The sequence below is a fragment of the Nesoenas mayeri genome, assembly GCF_963082525.1.
Source record: "Nesoenas mayeri genome assembly, chromosome: 8".
Taxonomy (NCBI): domain Eukaryota; kingdom Metazoa; phylum Chordata; class Aves; order Columbiformes; family Columbidae; genus Nesoenas; species Nesoenas mayeri.
The window spans coordinates 16,016,852-16,036,470 of record NC_137554.1 but is presented as its reverse complement, the minus strand read 5'-3'; the positions used below and the strand labels follow the sequence as shown (position 1 = coordinate 16,036,470).

General features: G+C 35.7%; 1 protein-coding gene across 1 annotated transcript in view; it reads left to right on the top strand.

Annotated features, from left to right (window-relative positions):
• VAV3 (vav guanine nucleotide exchange factor 3) overlaps positions 1-19,214 on the top strand; it is a gene marked incomplete at its 5' end in the record, with an annotated part of 160,456 nt that extends 141,242 nt beyond the window's left edge. The window contains 6 exons of the mRNA XM_080348607.1: positions 2,537-2,571; positions 4,372-4,488; positions 5,198-5,285; positions 8,927-9,056; positions 16,978-17,129; positions 18,870-19,214. Of these exons, the coding sequence (XP_080204733.1) occupies positions 2,537-2,571; positions 4,372-4,488; positions 5,198-5,285; positions 8,927-9,056; positions 16,978-17,129; positions 18,870-18,911 (564 nt within the window). The 3' untranslated portion in view covers positions 18,912-19,214. The remainder of the gene's footprint in view (positions 1-2,536; positions 2,572-4,371; positions 4,489-5,197; positions 5,286-8,926; positions 9,057-16,977; positions 17,130-18,869) is intronic.
• Positions 19,215-19,619: the final 405 nt, after the last annotated feature.

The following is a 19,619-nucleotide window of genomic DNA, read 5'->3' as shown; positions in this document are numbered from 1 at the left end:
ATTAGTCTTATGGAGGATAATACAAATAATGAAATTAATACATAATGTATTATGGAAATACCTCACAACATGTAAAGAATCTGTAAGTGCCTGCTTGGCCTTGAAATGTTTCATTTGATCACTTCACTAAAACATTTATCATGAGAATTCTTTGTCAGCAAATTCATAATCTGTTAACTTTTTTCCAAGTCTCACCATTACAAGAAGCAGAGGTGCCCAAGCAACAGCATCAGTGACTGTGGGGTTCTGAAGTGCCACTGCTGCACCCAGGGGTGGCACCTCGCTGCATTAGGGCCCCTGCACTTCAAAGGGGTTTGCACACCATCAGCACTATAAATGCTAGTCTGAGAGCTCTTTGTCTACACTGTTTGGGAGTAATAAATTTCCATTTTTATCTCCAGAACTAGGCTAACTTAATGACTGTTTTAACACCTGCATAGATTTAGTGTTCTGCAAGCTGAACATGTGACCTGGCTTTACAAGAGAGAACTTTAACATGTTCCACACTAGGGTCTGCTTTGTTATGTAGAAAAAAAAAATCAGTTTGTGGCTGTCCTGTAAATTTCAGAATTTTATCATAAACATCTTGGGTTGAGAGGCATTCAAGTAAATATGTATTTAGGTTTGAATGACCTTTATATCAAAGGCAGTAAGCAGAGCTTTGTGAACTCTGCAAATTTTGGTTTATGGAAATGAATCTTAACAGTGCAGTGATGGAAGGTACATCTTAAGTAAATTTAAAGTTAGCCAAATCCCTATCCTATCACAAAAAAACTGAGCAGTTTTGTTTACTTCTGTGGAGAAAGACAAATTAGGAGAGATACTAATTTAATTCCTTATCTTTTTTTTTTTTTTTAATTTTCTCAATAAAAAATGTTCTGAATTTATCTGAGAATGTAAGTACATTTATGTAACTACAGGATTGAGGCTTCTTAGCAAGAAAATGAGAGCCTTACGATGGTGAAATTGTACCAGTTCTTACTTGTATCAATAATTTTGCATTTTTGCGTTCCAGTAACTGTGCTTTTTGCGGTTACTACCACAAGAGGTTGGAAACATTATATTCCTCTGTATGCTCCCTCAACTCAGACCATCTGCTGTCATCTAGTTTACAATATTCTGGTTCAATAATCACTTCATAGCTTCCTGTTCTGTTTTTTTCCATCCAAAAGCTGCCTGTTACTACCTGAGCAATACTACTAGGACATACCATAGTCTTTTGGACAGGTTAACACACAAATTTTTCGTTACTTGATTTTCACAAGTTTAACTGCAGAATGCAGGGAGGTGGGGATTTTTGTGTTGGTTTGTTGTGTTGTGTGGTTTGTGTTGTTTGTGTTTTGCTGTTTTGCTTTTTTGTGTGTGTGTGTGTGTGTGGTGTTGTGTTTATTGGGTTTTTTTGTTGTTGTTGTTGGTTTTGGGTGTTTTTTTGGTCCCATCACTGGAGTTCATTTCATGGCCAGGTTTATAGATTTGTTAAGATATCTCTGTTGATAGTGATATCAAGTTAGTGAGAATGTAGTTGATGTCATTTTCAATTAATTTAAGTTTGTAGGCCTGTATAATAATATCTTTGTGACTTGATCTGTGTTTGCAAGTCGCTGCTGAAGACATTCCATGTATCATAAACTAAAAACTGTGAGAAGAATGTTACTGTAATTTTTCCCTATTAGATTCCAGAAAATAATAAAACATTCTTTGGTTTTACTGGAAGAAAAAAAAAATTATGACTTTATATGACATTAGGTTATAAGTCTGTGGATTGTATGCTAAGCTTCCGCTAAAATAAATTTTTCAGCACTTCGCTATTTTCACATGTTGTTTTAGAAGAGTAGGCTAATACCGAAATATCATACACCAGAAGGTCAAAATGCAGGGCCGATTTTCACAGGGATTGCTATACTGTGCATCTTGTGCATGTGTAAGCATTATCTATGCGTATGTTTATGTATACATATAATGTCCATTTTGTAAACTGATCGTAGATTGCTTAATTTTTTGAAATCGAATTTGAGAATCAAATTCTGTGCGTATTAAAATCTAGTACGAGTTAACCAAGTCAAATACAAAGGTGTGAATGATGCCATATAAGACAATTTATGGATTATCCTTAGCGCTCTCAGAAGATGATATGCTGTATTTCCTAGTAGACAGTCTTTCTAAGGCCATACACAAAGTGAATTTTATACATGTTACTGTAAATTTGTTGCATATTTTAATGATACTTTTCAACAGTATGTAGCATTGGGCTATTTTATGTATGAAACTTGAATGTAGACACTATCAGGAAAACTTCTAACAGTTCTGTTAAGTAAAAAAAAAAATCTGTCACAGCAGTAAAGAGTTAAAATATTCTGTACTACTTTCAGAATGGTGTGGAATATTTGTCCCTTGTTGTAACTTCCTTCAGAAGAAAATAGACTTTCAGACTAATTAGATCTTCTGCTTCTTATAACTTGTTTCATCTGGATATTGGCAATAGATCAATGCTATTTAACATGTGTTCTTCATTCTCTTGTATCTTTTCATGTCTTAGGTTCCTAAACCAGTAGACTACTCTTCACAACTCTGGTGAGTTCCTGTCTAGTCTTACAAGAAACTCTTTGAAAGAAACAGTTGTAGAAAGACAACTGTGTTTATTACAATTTAATTTATATTGGTGTAACCTTTCTAGGCTTTTGAAGGAGGCATTGGGTAATGGTTTGGGGAAACAATGCCATACGTTGCCTAAAAGCATTTCTGATGTAATAAAGTGCTTAATGATTTTGACATTTTTGTTTACAAGTCTGTAGCTGTGCAGCCTTAGTCCCAGAGGTCTGAAATAGAATAATAGAGATGCATATAATATGAAGTCTTATGAAGTGTGCAAGTAGGTCTTACATGTGAAGTGAATAAAGAGAAGGAATAATGTTAAATACATTTTGCCTCATGAATACTGCATTTCCTTAAAAAAAGGAAAAAAAAAAGACTGTAGCAATATAAGAGGACAATGTATTAAAACCACAACCACTGCTGGTCGGGGGCTTATGTAGTGTGTGCACTGTTTACCAGAATTCAGCTCACTTCTTGTAAAGACGTGGTGATTCTGAGAAAACAGAATGAGCGTCACTTTTGTTCTTTCACTGATTTTATAATGTGTCATTTACACATTAGTCCTGATTCCCTCTAGTTTGCCAAAAGTGAAATCAGACTCAGATCTAAACAAACATTGATTTTTTTCTTTTTTTTTAAACAAGCTAAATAGAATGTTTAATATATAAAATCATTATTTTAAATTAAAATCTAGCATTTGCTCTATTTATAATTTCGTTAGAAGAAAGCATATCATTTGATCAGTCTTTATCTTCTGAGGATTTGTAATACTTAACTAAAAATTACTTCAGGCTGTAACTTGCTGTAAAAAGTAATGTATTTTGTGGTAAACTTCAAAATGTGTTTTCTCTGCTGTGTTTCATAAAATATCTATTTTTTCGTTTAAAGCTCACTTCTAATTGGTAGTGATATATTAGTATGAGATTTTACATAGCAGCGGTCTGTGATGCTGAGTGCCTTGAGACTGCTTTCTAAAATGGTAAAATAGGCGTCCTTTCCCTGGAAGCTAGGTCATTTTCCTCATTTAACAGTTTAACTTCTAGTTTTGCAAATAGCTGTCTGCTGACAGCCTCTCATGAAGTCCCACTCAAACCAGCAAGGCAGAGCAAGGGCATAAATCTGCCTATGCAGTCAGGCTGCAGAATTAGTGACTTATTTGTCATAGTGTTCAACTCTTCATGTCAGCTCTTTCAAATTTGGACATAATCAGCTGATTTTTTTTTTTTTTCTTGTCTGTGTATGTGTAGTCTACCCTTTACACTTTAGGCACTAGAGATTATGAATAATGATGAGACCAAATCAAACAGTGTGGTTGTATAAATAGCAAATTTTCCTATCGGCCTTTTTTTTACCCAATATACTCATGGTGGCAGATTTTTCGCTTTGAGATAAATCCAATGGATCTCAGGGAGGTTCTAAGGTTCTGGGCCACTGTTTTATTGTTTCACTTGCAACACATGATTCAGAAAAAACATTTGGTTTTATGAGCTATTCAGGCCAGTAGTTTTTCAGATAACGTTCAGGTTTGAGTACTTTCCTTAACGGGCATTGTGTTCAGCATGGGCACAAGTACTTTTCTAATTAAGAATTTTCTCTCCCAGTGTAGAATTTTTTCATGCTTTATTCTTCCTTCAAAGATCTAGAAGTGGTATTCAGTTGCAACTGATGTATTTTTTGAGTCTCCATCACATGCAGAATACTGGAGCTCTGCATTGCATATTTGATAGACTTTGTAGTTTTGAAAAAATCATAGGCAATTGTTATTGTTCTCTGTTACAGGTTTGCAGGAGCAATGGAAAGATTGCAAGCAGAGAGCGAACTTATTAACAGAGTAAATAGCACTTACCTGGTGCGGCACAGGACCAAAGAGTCAGGAGAATATGCAATTAGTATTAAGTAAGTGGAATAAGATCTCCTACAGAAAGTTTTCCTGTTCTTTTCTATGTCTAGATAACATTTCAAATAAATAAGGAAAAAATAAATATGTGCTTCGTTTAATATAATCATACATAACTTTTAAGAGAATCAGCATAGGAAAACTGAAGTTGCTGACAAAAATACCCAGAATTTGTAGTAAGAAGGTAGTTATAGTTTTATAACACTGGTGTAGTGACTGATTCTACAAAAATGATGGTCTGGTATGCTGGGTGAGAGTAAGCAAGTGTTTGGAGTGCAATGTGATCTGCTTCTCTGAAGTAAGATTGTTTCATTTACTTCAGTGAGAACTTGACAAAGCCCTTTGCATCGCAGACGTTTCAGTAAAATGTGGGTTCATAAATTCTGTGGATGCAAATTATCGTGAGGGACTTGTTTACTTCCATGTTGTTTATAAACATGAATATAAAAGTAAGAAATAGATGGGAATTCCCAATTAGAATGAGCAGTTAGCTGTGACTTTTTTTTTTTTTCTGAATACAGATTACCTCTTTAGCTGTACTTTAATAAATATATTTGGTTAATTAGATGTCAGCTTTGTTTTGGCACAGATATACATTTTGTCTTAAGAATTTATTTGTGTGGTGTTATTGGGGCATGCCCTCAGGTAATTATTGATTTTGTCTGATTAAAACCGCATTTATATTCATAAGCTATTCATTGCCTACAGGTACAATAATGAAGTGAAACATATCAAGATTTTAACAAGAGATGGCTTTTTCCACATTGCAGAAAATAGAAAATTTAAAAATTTAATGGTAAGCATTGATTAGATTTTTAACAATGTCCGATTTTCTATGTAACCATTGCTGTTAGTGAGAGCTCCGTTGGTTTGTGAAGTTGCAGAAGGCTGTGAGAGATTATAATTGTGTCCATACCTGTTAATAGGATAATTTTTATTTTTATGGTTTATATGCTAGGTAATGATTGTATGTGCTTAAAACTACATATTTATATTTAGGACTGGACTGTGTCCCTTGCAGTGATGTGGAAGAGGAAAGGAATACAGTAATGATCCCTAAAAGTAGTTAGGAAGGGTTCCTTCCCTGCCCAGCACATGTACACATGCGCTGCTAGACATAACGGTGCCTATTGATGTGTAAGTTCAGAGGGAGAAGTACGTAGCATGCCATGTGTCACAGGGCCCAGAAGAGCTCAGGGGAGCTTGTTCTCCCTGGTCTTGGTGCACCAGGTAAAGAAGTGTAGCTAGAGAATGGGGCTGTCAAAACTGCTAGTAGCTCAGAAGTCCTAGGAATATTAGTCATCTGGAGGCAATATCGACTACTCTAGATTAAAGCAGCTGTGTGTGGCTACTTGGAATTTATACTCCGTGCCAACAAACCACTCACTAGCTAACTCCAAACACACAAAACATAGGCTCTTTCATTAACTTTCCCTCCAACTATAGGCATAGTTCATCCCTGGAAATAAGAGTTTGATGCTATAACTGCTCAGTGAGTTTTCAATGTTATGTCAGAGTTCTCTTGTACTTGGAAGAAATTCCTTTTTTCATCCTTAACTTTGAAGAATTTTTGATAACTTACTTTGCGCAGACAAGACTCATAAATACAAAGTGTCCAAATAAATTACCTTAGTGCATTTGTAAAATGTTACTGCTTAAGCATTTTCTGTTGCATTGTTAAAGGAAGCTCATTCAGTATATTATAGAGTGCAACCAATTGGATTAAAAGTTACACTGCAGCCTTCCTGCATGCATATCCAAGTACTCTAAAGCAAAAAAGGACTATACAAAACAAGAGTAGGGAGAAAAGCTTTAAAGGCAAGAAGCCTTAGAAATTATTTTAATTTAATCCCTGATACTCTGTCAAGCAAGAGCATCCAAGTGCTAAAAAATCAAGAAGAAATCTATGCTTTGCTTCACCCGATTTGAAATAAGTGCTCATTAGAATGAAGAGAACTTAAATTTCCAGATGAAGAATGCACCAAACTGTTTCCACACTCTGTCTTCATTTGACATTTAAAAAACAGTGAAGTGTTCAGTATTATGGCTGAGGACCCTGAGATCTTGTCATTGGTAGCAACAGAAATCATGGTGCTCCTCAACTATGAGAAGGAGGTGGCTGCTTAGTCTGCAATCACTGCAAATGATTCACTGGAAACTGGTGAGAACATGAGTGCTCTGGGGATCTTCACAAAGCAAGTGAGCTGGAGTTGCATGCTGCCAGGTATCTTCTTACGGTAATGATGCAGTTTCAAGCATTGATGCTGGTTTCAAAATAGAGCTGAATGATCAGAGATACAAGTATAGGACACAAACTTGGATAAAAAACCAAACAAATAGAATATGCATTGTTTCAAAGAATTTAGAGGACAAAAAAAATTTCTAGGGTAAAAGCCTCATTGCAACCACTTCAGACTTGCTAACATTCTACTAGGAAAACATCATTTCATAACATGGTTTTAGGATATTATATGACATCTGCCTCTGAGAGTTAAATAGACAAGTAAGTGATAATGTAAATACTGTTTGCATGTGCTGTGGAACAACTGCTTTGTTCTGGGTAGACACAAGAGAAAAAGTAACAGCGTCTGGAAGAAGACAGGAACAAAATTAGTCTGAGTAGAACTGGGTGCACATGAGAGACAAAGCCAGCAGCCATGGAAACCTAAAGTAGTGATCTGCAGTGACACAGTCTTCTGTGTTACATTGGAGGTAACAGAAGTAGAACAGCTCTGGTACATGGTGTTCACAGTACATTTGAAAGACTTTCACAAGAGTAGTTAAAATGTGCTGAGTGGGTAAAGCAGGTCAAGGTGCAGGGAAATGTCAGCTCTGCTGCTGATGTGATTCATGGTGATGTGACAGACTCCTATGGAGCCCCATCCATGCTGACATAGGCTACGTACCTTAGTTGTCTGTTTGTAAGCTTGCTACTGTGATTTGTGCAATGAATGTTTTAGAGGCCAATTGTATGTTGACTGGTTTCATGGAAGAATAGTATTAAAAAGTAAGCTTTTAAAAGCAAATAAATCTTTGTGACCCAAAGCACTTTTTTTTTTTTTTTTAAATTTTGCCATTAACTAAAATATGTCTAGTTGAAATTCTTATTATATTTACCAAACAGCATAATTCTTATGAACTTATGTGGTGCAAAAAGTTAACAGAAGTTTAATACTAGTTATTTTTCCATTTATCCAGAAATGCTACTTTGAATGCTGCTTACTTAAAAATCACCCTCTCTGTTGCCTTGGTAATTTTAATGACTGGGTACTCATTCTGATATGTGACAGAAAATTTGATTGACATTGTAGCTTGGGTTTGAACACAATACTATTTCCTAATTTTGACCTATGCTTGGCTTGGTTAACTTTGATTTTGGAAATCTAAGTGTAAGTAGAATTGAAAGACTGAGTTACTGGTGTGAGTGGTTTACAGTAAATACTTTGCTTTGTGCTGGCAGTTGAAGTATCATTAATCAAATGATGTATGTTTCCTTTGATTTGTCTGGTCACTTTCAATCTTATTCTAGGCTCTATGTACAAACTATGAGATATTTACATTATAGAGGCTAATTCAAATGTAAGAGACAATGGCAGGGGTTGGCAATAGAAAGGAATAACACGAGCTGTCTGTATTTTGATGGGTGTTGCCTTGTGTTGAATAGAAACTAAATAAATTATTTCCTTGGCTACATAAACTATTTGAGCCAGTTTTTAATGTTTTCATATGTATGTGTATGCATATATATAATTTGTCCCTGTATGTGTGTGTGCATATGTATGTTTACATAAATGCACACATATACAAATAGACATTTTTTTTTTTTATTGGACCCAAGGAGAAGTGCTGGATTTTTCAGTCAGTGTGTACTATTTGTCACCCTGCACCTCCAATTGTAATGGTAGAGCCTTGAAAGTTTTGCATGGTCTGTGTATCTGCTCATTAAGTTGCTGTTGCCTTACATGCTAATATGCAAGACTCATGCTTTATTTTGGATCTGTTTACTTACAAATGCACGTATGGATAAACATCACTTATCATTGCAAAATAGATTTGAGAAAACAGAGACAGTTACTGTTATATACTTAACAAGCAGCTGATCTTGCCTTCTGCCTGACTTCAGAAAAGCGAATACATGCTCAGCCTGTCTCAAAGGAGCAATGAGTGCTGACTCTGGCAATAACATTTTACTTAATAATAAAAAAAAAAATTAAAAAAATCAATAACCCTCCCTAAATCCTGAAAAGCCAGACAAGTGGCAGCGTAAAAGCAGTCATTATTTATGATGCTTGATTTTTTAAAAAATAAACATGTACTGTGAGATGTTGTTTTATAAAATAAGGTCACTTGTGATAAAACTATCATGGACTGTACACCAGAATGTTGAAAAGGATGTGATTTCAGTTTCCAGTGACAGTGTCTTTTCCTTTCTGAAAGGAACTTGTAGAATATTATAAGCACCACTCTCTCAAAGAAGGCTTTCGAAGTTTGGATACTACTCTTCAATTTCCGTACAAAGAATCTGAAAACTCAGTGGGACAAAGGAGTAACAGAGTGGGTGGCAACGGTATGTATTATACAATTTTGTATATTATTTTCTGTCATATAAATATTAAAAGGACAAGGTATTTTGAACATCTTCATTTTCCATTTTTGACATATAACCAATTAATATGGTAATGCTTTTAGCTAGGATTTTTTTGAAGCCAAGCAGATTCAGATCTGCCAGGGGTTTATAAACATGTCTAGCAAGTTTGTCTTGCTGTCAAACTAAAAACCTCCCTGATATTTGGAAATCTATTAGGCATGCTGGTGAGAGATTAAACTTCATCCTGCCTAGTTTTTTCAGACATTTGCATACATGCAGCTACAAGTGTTAATAATATGTGACAATTTCTAATCCTTAAAAAGGGATTTAAATAAATCAGTCTTGTATTGTAGCCATATCATGTAGGATCTCAGTAACACCACATACATTTCTCAAAAAAACCCCTGCATTAGATTTATCAATTAGATCTATCAATTATTTTTATGCTTCCCTTTAACCTTAACTGTTTACTACAGGCTTCTAAGCTTCTAAAAGTTAATGAACTACTGTACAATGTAAATAGCAATTTAAAAGTTTTGAAGTTTAGCAATAAACTAAAAAGATTCACAATGCATGTGGTATCCTTTATTTAACCTATTGCAACTTAAGTGGAAGTTAGCATGATTTTTAGGACACATAAAAGTTCAATGTTAATGAGAAAAACTACCACATGGCTGGTCTCTGGAAAGTATATTATGTTTGTGTCAAAGAGCAAATATTAGATTTGCAGTTCTGCAGACTTTATCTTTGTACTGCAACAGATGATAAGAGGAAAATAAAAATGAATGGGGATTTTAACAATATGAAGACTGCTGTGAAAGACCTTAGAGTCCAGTCTAGCTTTCGTGATGATGAAGCTGGCTGGGTTACTTTCATTTGCTGTGTTTGTGAGCTTGTGTTTACTTGCTTGCCTCTGTTCCTTAACATTTCTATAACTTTGGAGACTTTCTTCCTCCCCTAATTAAAGTGAAGATAATTTAGGACAGATGATTATAAGAAACCAGTATGTGTCTGTGCATTTCATTTGCTCTGTCTCTACCCCCTAGTTCCTCTTTATTCCTTCAATTTCTGTTTTCTTTCACTACTTTCCACTACTTCCTCTGTCAGTACATCTCTCTTCTTTGTGAATTTCTGTCCCATCCTTTCTTCTCCCTCTAGCTTGCAATCTCCCTTTGCTTCTCTCTTGCTCTTGTCATCTCTTGTCGTTTCCTTGTACACTGCTTACTTTATTTTGCATTTGTTTTCATTATTATTGATTGTGAGCAGAGCCCATTTGTTTCCTTTCTTAGGCCAGTTTGAATGTATCTATATTGTCCATCTGTGCTTATTAGTCTGCAAGAGCATTAGCTCAATTGTTTCAAGCTTTACAGGATACAAGACTTCTGGTACATCCTCATTACCTTCAGTCTACATACAAAAGAAAACATCTCCTTTAACAAGATCTTTTAGGCAATATATGGAAGAACAAGAGAAATGAGTATGGGATGCTCTCATTTTAGTCAAGGGGATGAGAAAGTGCATCTCTGCTACAGAAAATACCAGCCATATAATGTTACAAACTGTTTTGGTGGGAAATGGCAGGTTTTGTACTTGGCCAAACTGATATTAATAATAATTAAAAAAACACCTCTGAATTCTCAGGGTCCTAATATAAAATCTAATAGATTTCCAAAATTCTGCTAGCCTACCTGGATAGACTCTGGATGACACGTTGATTTAGGGGATTTAACAGTTTTCTTGTAAGTATTAGCATGTTCATGAGTGTGTACTTTGTTTGGCTTTTTTTCCTCTTTTTAAGGAAGATGTCCATGATTAACAGCCCATCTTTGAGTCATGCTGCTCAGTTTTAAAGCTATCTTGTTAGTTTTTACTAAGTTGATGTTGAAATATCTATTATATCTAGGCTGTGTGAACCCTGCTGGGCTTGGAAAGAAGTTGGTAAACTTTAGGCTGTAGTATTGTTTAGTAGAGGAAGCAAATAAGTCATGGGGCAGTGGCTGGACATTGAGTTTACTTCACAGCCCTCAGTGAGAGCTGCCACTTGAACTGAGTGCAAGAAAAGCTGTTGTTGAAAGGAAGCCAGACAAGTCAGCTGAAGAGGGAGAAGGGCACTTTCCTGTGGTTTTTGTGGTTTGTTGTGTGGTGGTAGGTGTGGGGTATCCCTAATAACGGGTGTGTGACTGGTCTTCCTGGGCTCAAGGAATTCTTTGATATGCACGAGTTCCTGCATTTGTACTGTTAAGAAGTGGGGTGCACAAAATTAAAGAAGAAAAAAATAAATCTGTTAAATCTGAAAATATTTGGAAGAGTCTGCAGTTTAGATTTGCTTCTCTGAAACCCTGAATGGGTGTCTTCTTTCTACTTTACTCTTTGAAAAATGCAATTGTTAAAATTAAATTATAGATCCAAATTTTCTAGTTATAGTCAATTTCCTTCCAGACATCCTTAGTAGGGAACCTTAGTTTCCTTATTATCAATGAATTATATAGTTAAAAAACTATTATTTAAGTCTTGTGCCAATATTTCAATGTTCTTTTGCTTTTCTCTTTTTCTCTTTCTTTCTCTAAGCCCCTTTGTTCTGTGGGTTTTCTTTTGTAACTCCTCCAGACTACAGCTTTGTTCCCCCTTCCTCCACTCCTTTCTGGTCAGGTACTGCTTTACTGCTTTTATATTTCTGCTAAATTTGCTTCTGTTGTTTCTGTGTGTAGTGGCCAAGGGAAGGGACGAATCTAATACTTTAGTTTTCTGACTCCAAAAACTGAGTTATTACATAATATTCTTGGAGTTTAACAAAAATCAAGCTCTTAAACTTTCCAAAAAGTTTCTATTACAATTAGAAGTTTGAGTAGGTTTTACCAAAGCTCAATAGTCGCAGCAGATTCAATAAGTAATCACTTGACCATTAATTTGCTATGTAGTTGACATCTATGAACTACATATATTTTAATGTGTTGGTTCAAGTGCACAAACCTGAAATTTCACTGACCGTAGACAAAGAACATATTCGTCCCATCCCTGCAGCAAACCATGCTGCAGCAGCATCTTAGAATACAGCAGGTTTTTTTTGTAGAAAATGCTTTCTTTAAATTCTGCATTAACATTGTCAATTAATTTTACGCATCTGTTTTCTAGATATGGTTTTATTTATTCTCATTTAACCATCTCTGACTTTAATAAATGCAAACATTTTAAAATAAGAGGCTGCATAAAAATGCTTAAAGTAGTCACAGTGGTAGTCTCAATTAGTGCATCAGTATGGCTATGACATGCTCTGGTCTCTAAGACCTAGTTATCAAAGAAGTGAGCTGCACCGCTGGACAATTCAAGATTTTGCTAGTAGGAAGGTAAATGCCTTCGAGGAGCGTATGGAAGGAGCTACTACTGTTGAACACAGTGCTCACTCAGGTGACACTGATGCACCTCTGTGTGCAGGGGATGGAGGACTCGGTCTAGGTTATGCAAATCAAGACCGAGGCTGGCTTTGCACCAGGGAAAGAGAGGGGTCTGGCATGCACAAACGTGAATGTGTCATTATTAAGATCTGACTAGGGTATCTGAGTAGGCGGTGTGTTTTACACCTGCTCACAGAGGTCATTCAAATAAGATGGATTCTTAAGGCTTTCCATGTTTTTTAGACAGGAAAAGGATGTTGATAGCAACTTGGTAGTAGAATGGCGAGTGTACTTGCTTGTGCCGAGAGTGTCTCTGAGCCTTCCCTTGATTCAAGCCAGGGATTTCAATCTCAGTGTCCTATACTGCTCTTGAATGTTCTGCCCCTCAGTTGTTCTTTGTTTTGGAGTCTATTCCTTCCATTTCCACCTTACTTATAAATTGGGAGGTGGAGAGGGGGCACGGATACTTTTGCTTCCTTTCAGTAATCTTGACATTGACTGTGAATCCAAGCTTTAAGACACTCTTCCAGTCGCTTCCAGTTGACATTTACTTATATAAAGGGACACATCTGTAGAAAAGATGAACAGAAAGTCGTTCTGGTGCTACCATGTACCCAGTGGTCATGACATTCAGCTGGAATGTCTGAAGTACTTGCCTCATTTGAATTGGAGAACACAAAGGAGTTAAGTTTTGGCCCTTTATTGTAGGTAAATACTGTGAGCTGCTATCCTTTTGGGCAAGGTTAGAACATGCATGCAGTGCTTGGTTGTAAAGTCTGTTCTTACTGGAACTGGTATTTGTTTCATGGAAACAAAATTCTGAAGTAGCTTACAGTGATAGAACCGCAATCAAGATTCAGGGTTACATTAAGCGTTATTGCACGTTCCCTGTATTCCCATATATAGTTTCAACAAATTATAATTATATTCCTTTTGTTCCTATGGAAAACTTTTTTAAAATAGCCAAACAATTTGCTTACATTAGATGAAAAAATACTTATTGCATGATATTACAAGTATTTTTTTCAGAGTTATCTACAGAGCTGGCTTAGTTCTGATGTGGAAATTGGTAACGCAGGAGAAGGGTTAAGCCAACTACTGAGAACTACGGGTGGTGTTTGTGTAATAGAACTGAGGTTTAGTTCAAACATTCATTGCTTCACAGAGCATGGAAACTAATACACAAGAACAACCCTTAGGGGATAGGGCTTCAGAATTACGTGGAGGCTATACCACAATGAGAGAGAAACAACCACCCATAGCTTTTATAATGATACATTGACCCTTATGACATTTAAGCACAGGCAGAAACATGAGCGAGACCAGCCTGCCATGATCATATGGAGCGTCTTTTATTTGCATCCCAGTTCCTTCATCAGTGGCCCAAACTAGGATTGCGATTTGTTTGCAGCACATCTGTCTCGCTGTCAATGAGAAACTTTCCCAACATACTCTAGTGTGGATCAAGACTGACCGTAGTTCCCTATCTTTTCTTCTGTTTGCAGAAGGAAAGGGTAGGTTAAGAAAAAAAAAGTGTATTTTTCTTATTCACGCATGTACCTTTTATTTACTTCTCTCGGGCTTCTCAGTCTGTTTCCTGTTAATCCTCTGAGTATCTACCTCCTAATACACGTTTTTTTTTTTATTTATTACTGCTTTCTCAGTAGATTATTTTCTTTTTTATTGCTTTTTATTTTTTCTCTTCTTTAATTTCTCATTCACATTTTTCTGATGGCCACTTTTTTCATTCCATCTGCGCTGTTAATCCCATTCTCTCTCTCCTTCCACATTCTCCCTCTAGCTATCCTCTTTCTCTCCTTCACTCAGTGTCTCTTCTGTGTTGCGTCTGTACAGATGTCCTTTCCACATGCTGTCTTCCCTCAAGTATCATTCATTTCATTCATCTGATTTGGAATTCAGGGCTCATGGTCTCTACTCAAGTTGTTTTTGTGACTGTGTCACCAGAGAGATATGGCTAATATTTTTTCCAAAATTAGCACTGTCATTTTCCTTTATTCCATCACTCATCTGGCTTGGATTTATATATTTCCTATCATGAGCATCACTTTTATTTGAAAATATGGATGCTGGATTCTAAATTAATCTAAATTCTGCTACTTTCTGCTGCAAGACTTTGGGAGATATATGGTTTTGATTTCTCTTGCTTCCTTCTCCTTTTTCTCTTTGGCCTTACAATTTGAAAAAGAGTTAGAAGTCCTGCTTTACCCCAGATTTGCCCCTCTTTTCTATCCTAGTTTTCCTCAATATTTTCCCTCCTACATTTCTTCCGTCCTTAGTTCTTTTCCCAATTTTGTTCATCTTTGCCTTGTGTAATCTTGCTCCTTGTCCCTGCATCTCCTTTTTAGAATCTGAAATGACACAGTGATACCCTGGTCCCCAGAATCACTCCTCCTATCCTGCAAAGCTTCCCCTAATCTGCCAGTGATGTTGCACTGACCCTACAGACATAACTGCTCTTCTTGTTATGTGTGGTGTGTTTGTGGTTTTGTTTTTGGTGTGGGGTTTTGTTTTGTTTTGTTTTGTTTTTTCTTTCTTGCTTTCACTAAAACAATTGCTGCCCATGATGTGCTCTTTCCCTGAGAAACTGATTACCAAAATCCTGATAAGGTACAGGACATAACATTTATGTAAGGATCCAAATGAGTAGTGTCTACACCTGACTTGCTTAAAGGGGAAAAATATGTTTGAACTTTAATATAGTTAATATATCACCTAGATTCTAATGACAACTTCATATTGTAAATATAAGCATTAAATTGGGATAGTTTTTCTCTTTTATATGGCATCTTGTATTGAGAATTTGATAAGCGTACCCTGCATAAGCAGTCTGAAATGTTGGCCTAAACTTTGATGGCATGATATAAAAGAGGGTATAATCTGTTGCCAAAACAGTTTTTTAGGCATTCCCTTTTTTGTGATATATGTAATAATAATTTAAACATAGTATTCATTGTTATTTTTAAATATTTTTTGTATTGTCTCTGTAAGCTAAAAAAAAATATTTGAAGTATAGTGCTTTTCATATATGTAATACTATTATGCAAAAGTCTGTGTTTCTACGAACTATCCCCGGTAGGGTCAGAAGAAATCTTAAATATGAGCAGAGCTGAAAATGTAAAGATTTTCTATCTTATTTGCCATGTTTTGTGTTCCTGACTTACAGACAACTAGTTATGATATTGTTGAAGGCATTGGTAAAACTAGAATCTTAATGGTATTTTCTAAAGATGATTGCGAATTTCTAAGAAATTGGAAAGGATTCTGAAAAAAAAGAAATTATAATATGTACATTGTATCAAGTCAACCATCATGATCTTCTCAAATCTTTTCAGAAGGAAGCTTGCTTGTGCTTGTAGATTCCTATCTGCAGTGACTGGTATAGGAAAACAACTGCAAAAGAAAATGGCATTAAATGAAAAATTAAAAAAGAATGCTTTGACCAAATAATCCAACTGGAATAAATTGATAGAGTACTAGTTTTTTCTAAACTGCTCAGATCAAAGGCCTTTATTTCTTAGGTGTCATGCCCACTTTCCTCTCATTGGAAGAGTCCAGGATTTCTTTTGCAAGTTTGGATATTCTAGATCAGGATTAAAAACATAATTTCCTATAAACTGTTTGAGAGAAAAGGGGCTGGTTTTTGAAATGAGGCTTTTTTCACATTTTCTTTTTAAAAGAAATTTAACAACTTTTTATTGCTTAAAATATTTGGACTTCACATTTGCAAAATGCTTGCGTACTGATATAGCTTAATATTTTTAACTATTAATTTCACTAAAGCTTAGGAAAAAATTTGTAAGGATTTTTTTTCTTCATGAGAAGTTTTGTAGAACAAATTCACTGGTGATTTACAGAATAAACTCCTAAAAAGAGTAGATTTATATCAACTAACGTTCATGCAGATTGTAACAAATGATCCATACAAATTTCCTGTGGAAACTTTTAACTTGTTTTTTGCCCATGCTGGAGTTAGCTTCCAATTTTAGGTGCATTAATATTTAACTTGGGAGTTGTTTTTGAAAGAACAGGACCTTATTCTGTTTGTTTTGCTTCATTAGAGGTTTAAAGTTAAATCAACCATAAATGCTAATAGAAAGAAACTAGTGACCTGTAAAATATGTTGATACATGTAACTGGCAACAAGTTTTGTTATGAAGCACAAACATATAATAATTGCAAATGTATTTAGGAATTTTGGGGTGAGAGGTATTTTATTTACAGTTTATTTAGTTTTACTCTTTTCTAAGAATAAAAATAACTGGTTAAAAAAAGAAATCACATAAACTCTCTTAAACTTTTACACCATTCACCTATGTTTAAACCTTCCTGATATGTGTAGTGCAGGTGCTTTCATATATGCATAAAATTAATGCAACTGTATGTTGTTATGAAATCATTGTTTTATATTTTACATTACTGCTATTTACATTACTTTAGGAGCCTTCAGTTAACAAAAGCCAGTAATGCAAACATCTGTCTCATTTCAGTGCTAAGCCCGAAGGTGATTGGCATTGCCATAGCCAGGTATGACTTCTGTGCAAGAGACATGAGAGAACTGTCCTTACTTAAAGGGGATGTTGTGAAAATTTATACAAAGATGAGTGCAAATGGCTGGTGGAGAGGTGAAGTAAATGGAAGGGTAAGGTTGTAATTTTTCTTTGTCTCATTTCTACCTTCACTGACAGTGACTTTGTAAAAAAAATAACATGTGTTCCTACATCATAAACCATCTTTATATGTTGAAATTCACAAGATACAGCATGTTCTCATCTGTGTTTCAGAGGAGCCAGGCTGAATTTTTGCCAGGCAGCTTTCCCAGCACCTACATTAACTGGTTATTTAATGTGACCTGCCAGGCTGAATATTCGGGCAAGATTATATGGTTGGAAAATAACCAGGATTAATAGTACAGCTACAGCTGAACTTTCTTGAACTGTGTTGCACCCATGTATTTGGGGTCAAAAGCTCAGGTTCCTGGTGCCATGGAAGCCTGTTTAGCAGTTTAACACAGAATTATTTTCACACCTATATGCCAGACATTTTTTTTAGGAGGCTGCTGCTTTGATCTCTAAAAACGTAGCTCATATGAAATGGCACATATAGCAGGGATTTTTACAAATTCACTTTACATTGCACTCTGAGACCTGCATGGAAGTCAAGTTTCAGTTTTGACCTATAGCAGCTATATTGTTTAAATATTAGTATAGTGCTCTTTAATGCAGATTAATCAGAAGTGCTTGAGGCTACTGTTTCCATGTCTAAAGGGCTGAGCTGCAGGGTCAAAGAATGTGAAGTGGAAGAAAGATTGGCTGGGGGCTGGAAATGAAAGTTGCAAGTCCCGTTGATGTCCAGATTTACTGCTTTATGCAATGTGGAGAAGTGGGGTTTTTTTATGTACAGCAGCCTGGTTATGATATAAATTGAGATGGTCAATTAGACAAGAACCAGGGAAGCAGAAGAAACAGTGGTCATCTTATATACATTTTACGTGTGAAGAAAGCTGAGCACCTCATTCCAATGGAGCTATCCACATCCTAAAGGACGACTTGTTATATACTAGCATTCTTTCAGATTGCTTTCACAGCCGAGACCTGAGATCATAAGACCACCTCTGAGCATATTTTAGGAAGGTAGTCTAAAACAAAGTTTATGCAGTTGTTCCTTCCAGTCATGCTCTAGGTTTGGTTTTGAGGTCTTCCATGAGTGTTAAATTGACTTAGGTATAAAGAAGTCTAAGTGAAAAACCTACAGTGAATGGATAAGAAAATAAGAAATATGACATTGCTTTCCTGTATGTCTTATATAATCCTTATTTGATACATCATTAATTTCAGAATGGAGATCACATTATAACTTATGAAGTGTAAAACACTGGACTCTGCTTTCCAGTTCTGTCTTATTTAAAACTCCTGTTGGTGGCAATGGGATTTAACTCCATGTAATGCAATCAAATAAGTCCTTATTTCCTTTGTAAGAGGATTCCCTGGACCTGACTGAAGCCTGTTAAGTATTTAACTGCCCATTCAAAAAAATAGCAGCATCCTGCCTGTAGGAAAACTACTTCTGCTCTTTGTATATTCTGGCTTTTTTTTTTTTTTTTTTTTTTTTTCCCCCTGAATGCTTAGGCTTCCAATTTGGGCAAAAGCTTTTTTCATTTGTTTGTTTTTTTGGGAGGTGGGGAGGATTTTGTCTGCGAGTCATCATATCTGCAACTTATTCTTTGATTTTAGGGTACTTTCCCTAACTGTGGCAGTTCAGTCAAGTTTGTCATTGTAATCTTATACTTACTGAACAGGTCCATTCTTGTTTTGCCTGGTTCAGCCATTTGAAAAAAAATGTTCATCTCATGTTTATTTTGTTCTGCTTTTCCTCTTTTTAGGTGGGCTGGTTTCCATCAACTTACGTTGAAGAAGACGAATGAATTAAAACTTTCCTCTGCAGACCAGCATTTTCAGGGATTGTAAAAATTTAATATCTTCAAAGTGTTACTGGTCTTGTTAAGTGTTTAAACAGCAGCATTTTTGTCTGTCTGAACCTTCCAGTCTTAATGTTGGGATTTATACAGAAGTTTGTGCTGACTGATTATTACCTTGCCCAGAGCTGTGCAAGAAACAACCTGCCGATTTGCCACCACTGGGGATCAGTACAAAGTCCAACGTCACCTTCCCAGAAGATCTCTGGAAAACAAATTTCTTTATGCTCCTTTTCATTTCACCCCCTACTACACCACAAATAGTAGCTATGGCTGAATATTTATTAAGTCTCTTTTCTTCTAGCTAATGTCTGTGATGGTACAAGGAGATGAAGGTTTATTATTCCTTATCACTGAATGCAGAAAACAGTGTTCAGTCATTCCAGTGGGCATAAAGTATAGTCAGTAGACTTTGTCTCGGAACATCAAACTACTTTACTTATCACCTTACAAACAGTTTTAGACTCATAAAAACATTCTGAAGGAAATATGAATGTAGTAAACGTGAGTAGCATTTATGCATATATAATTAGTTAACTGACTACTTTGAGGTCCCACCTAAATCTTCTAACAATTTGTTTAAAAACAGCATTTAAAAAGATGTAGTGATGTGGTTTTGCTTGAAAAAGCATCCACAAAGTGGAATTGTGAAATCCT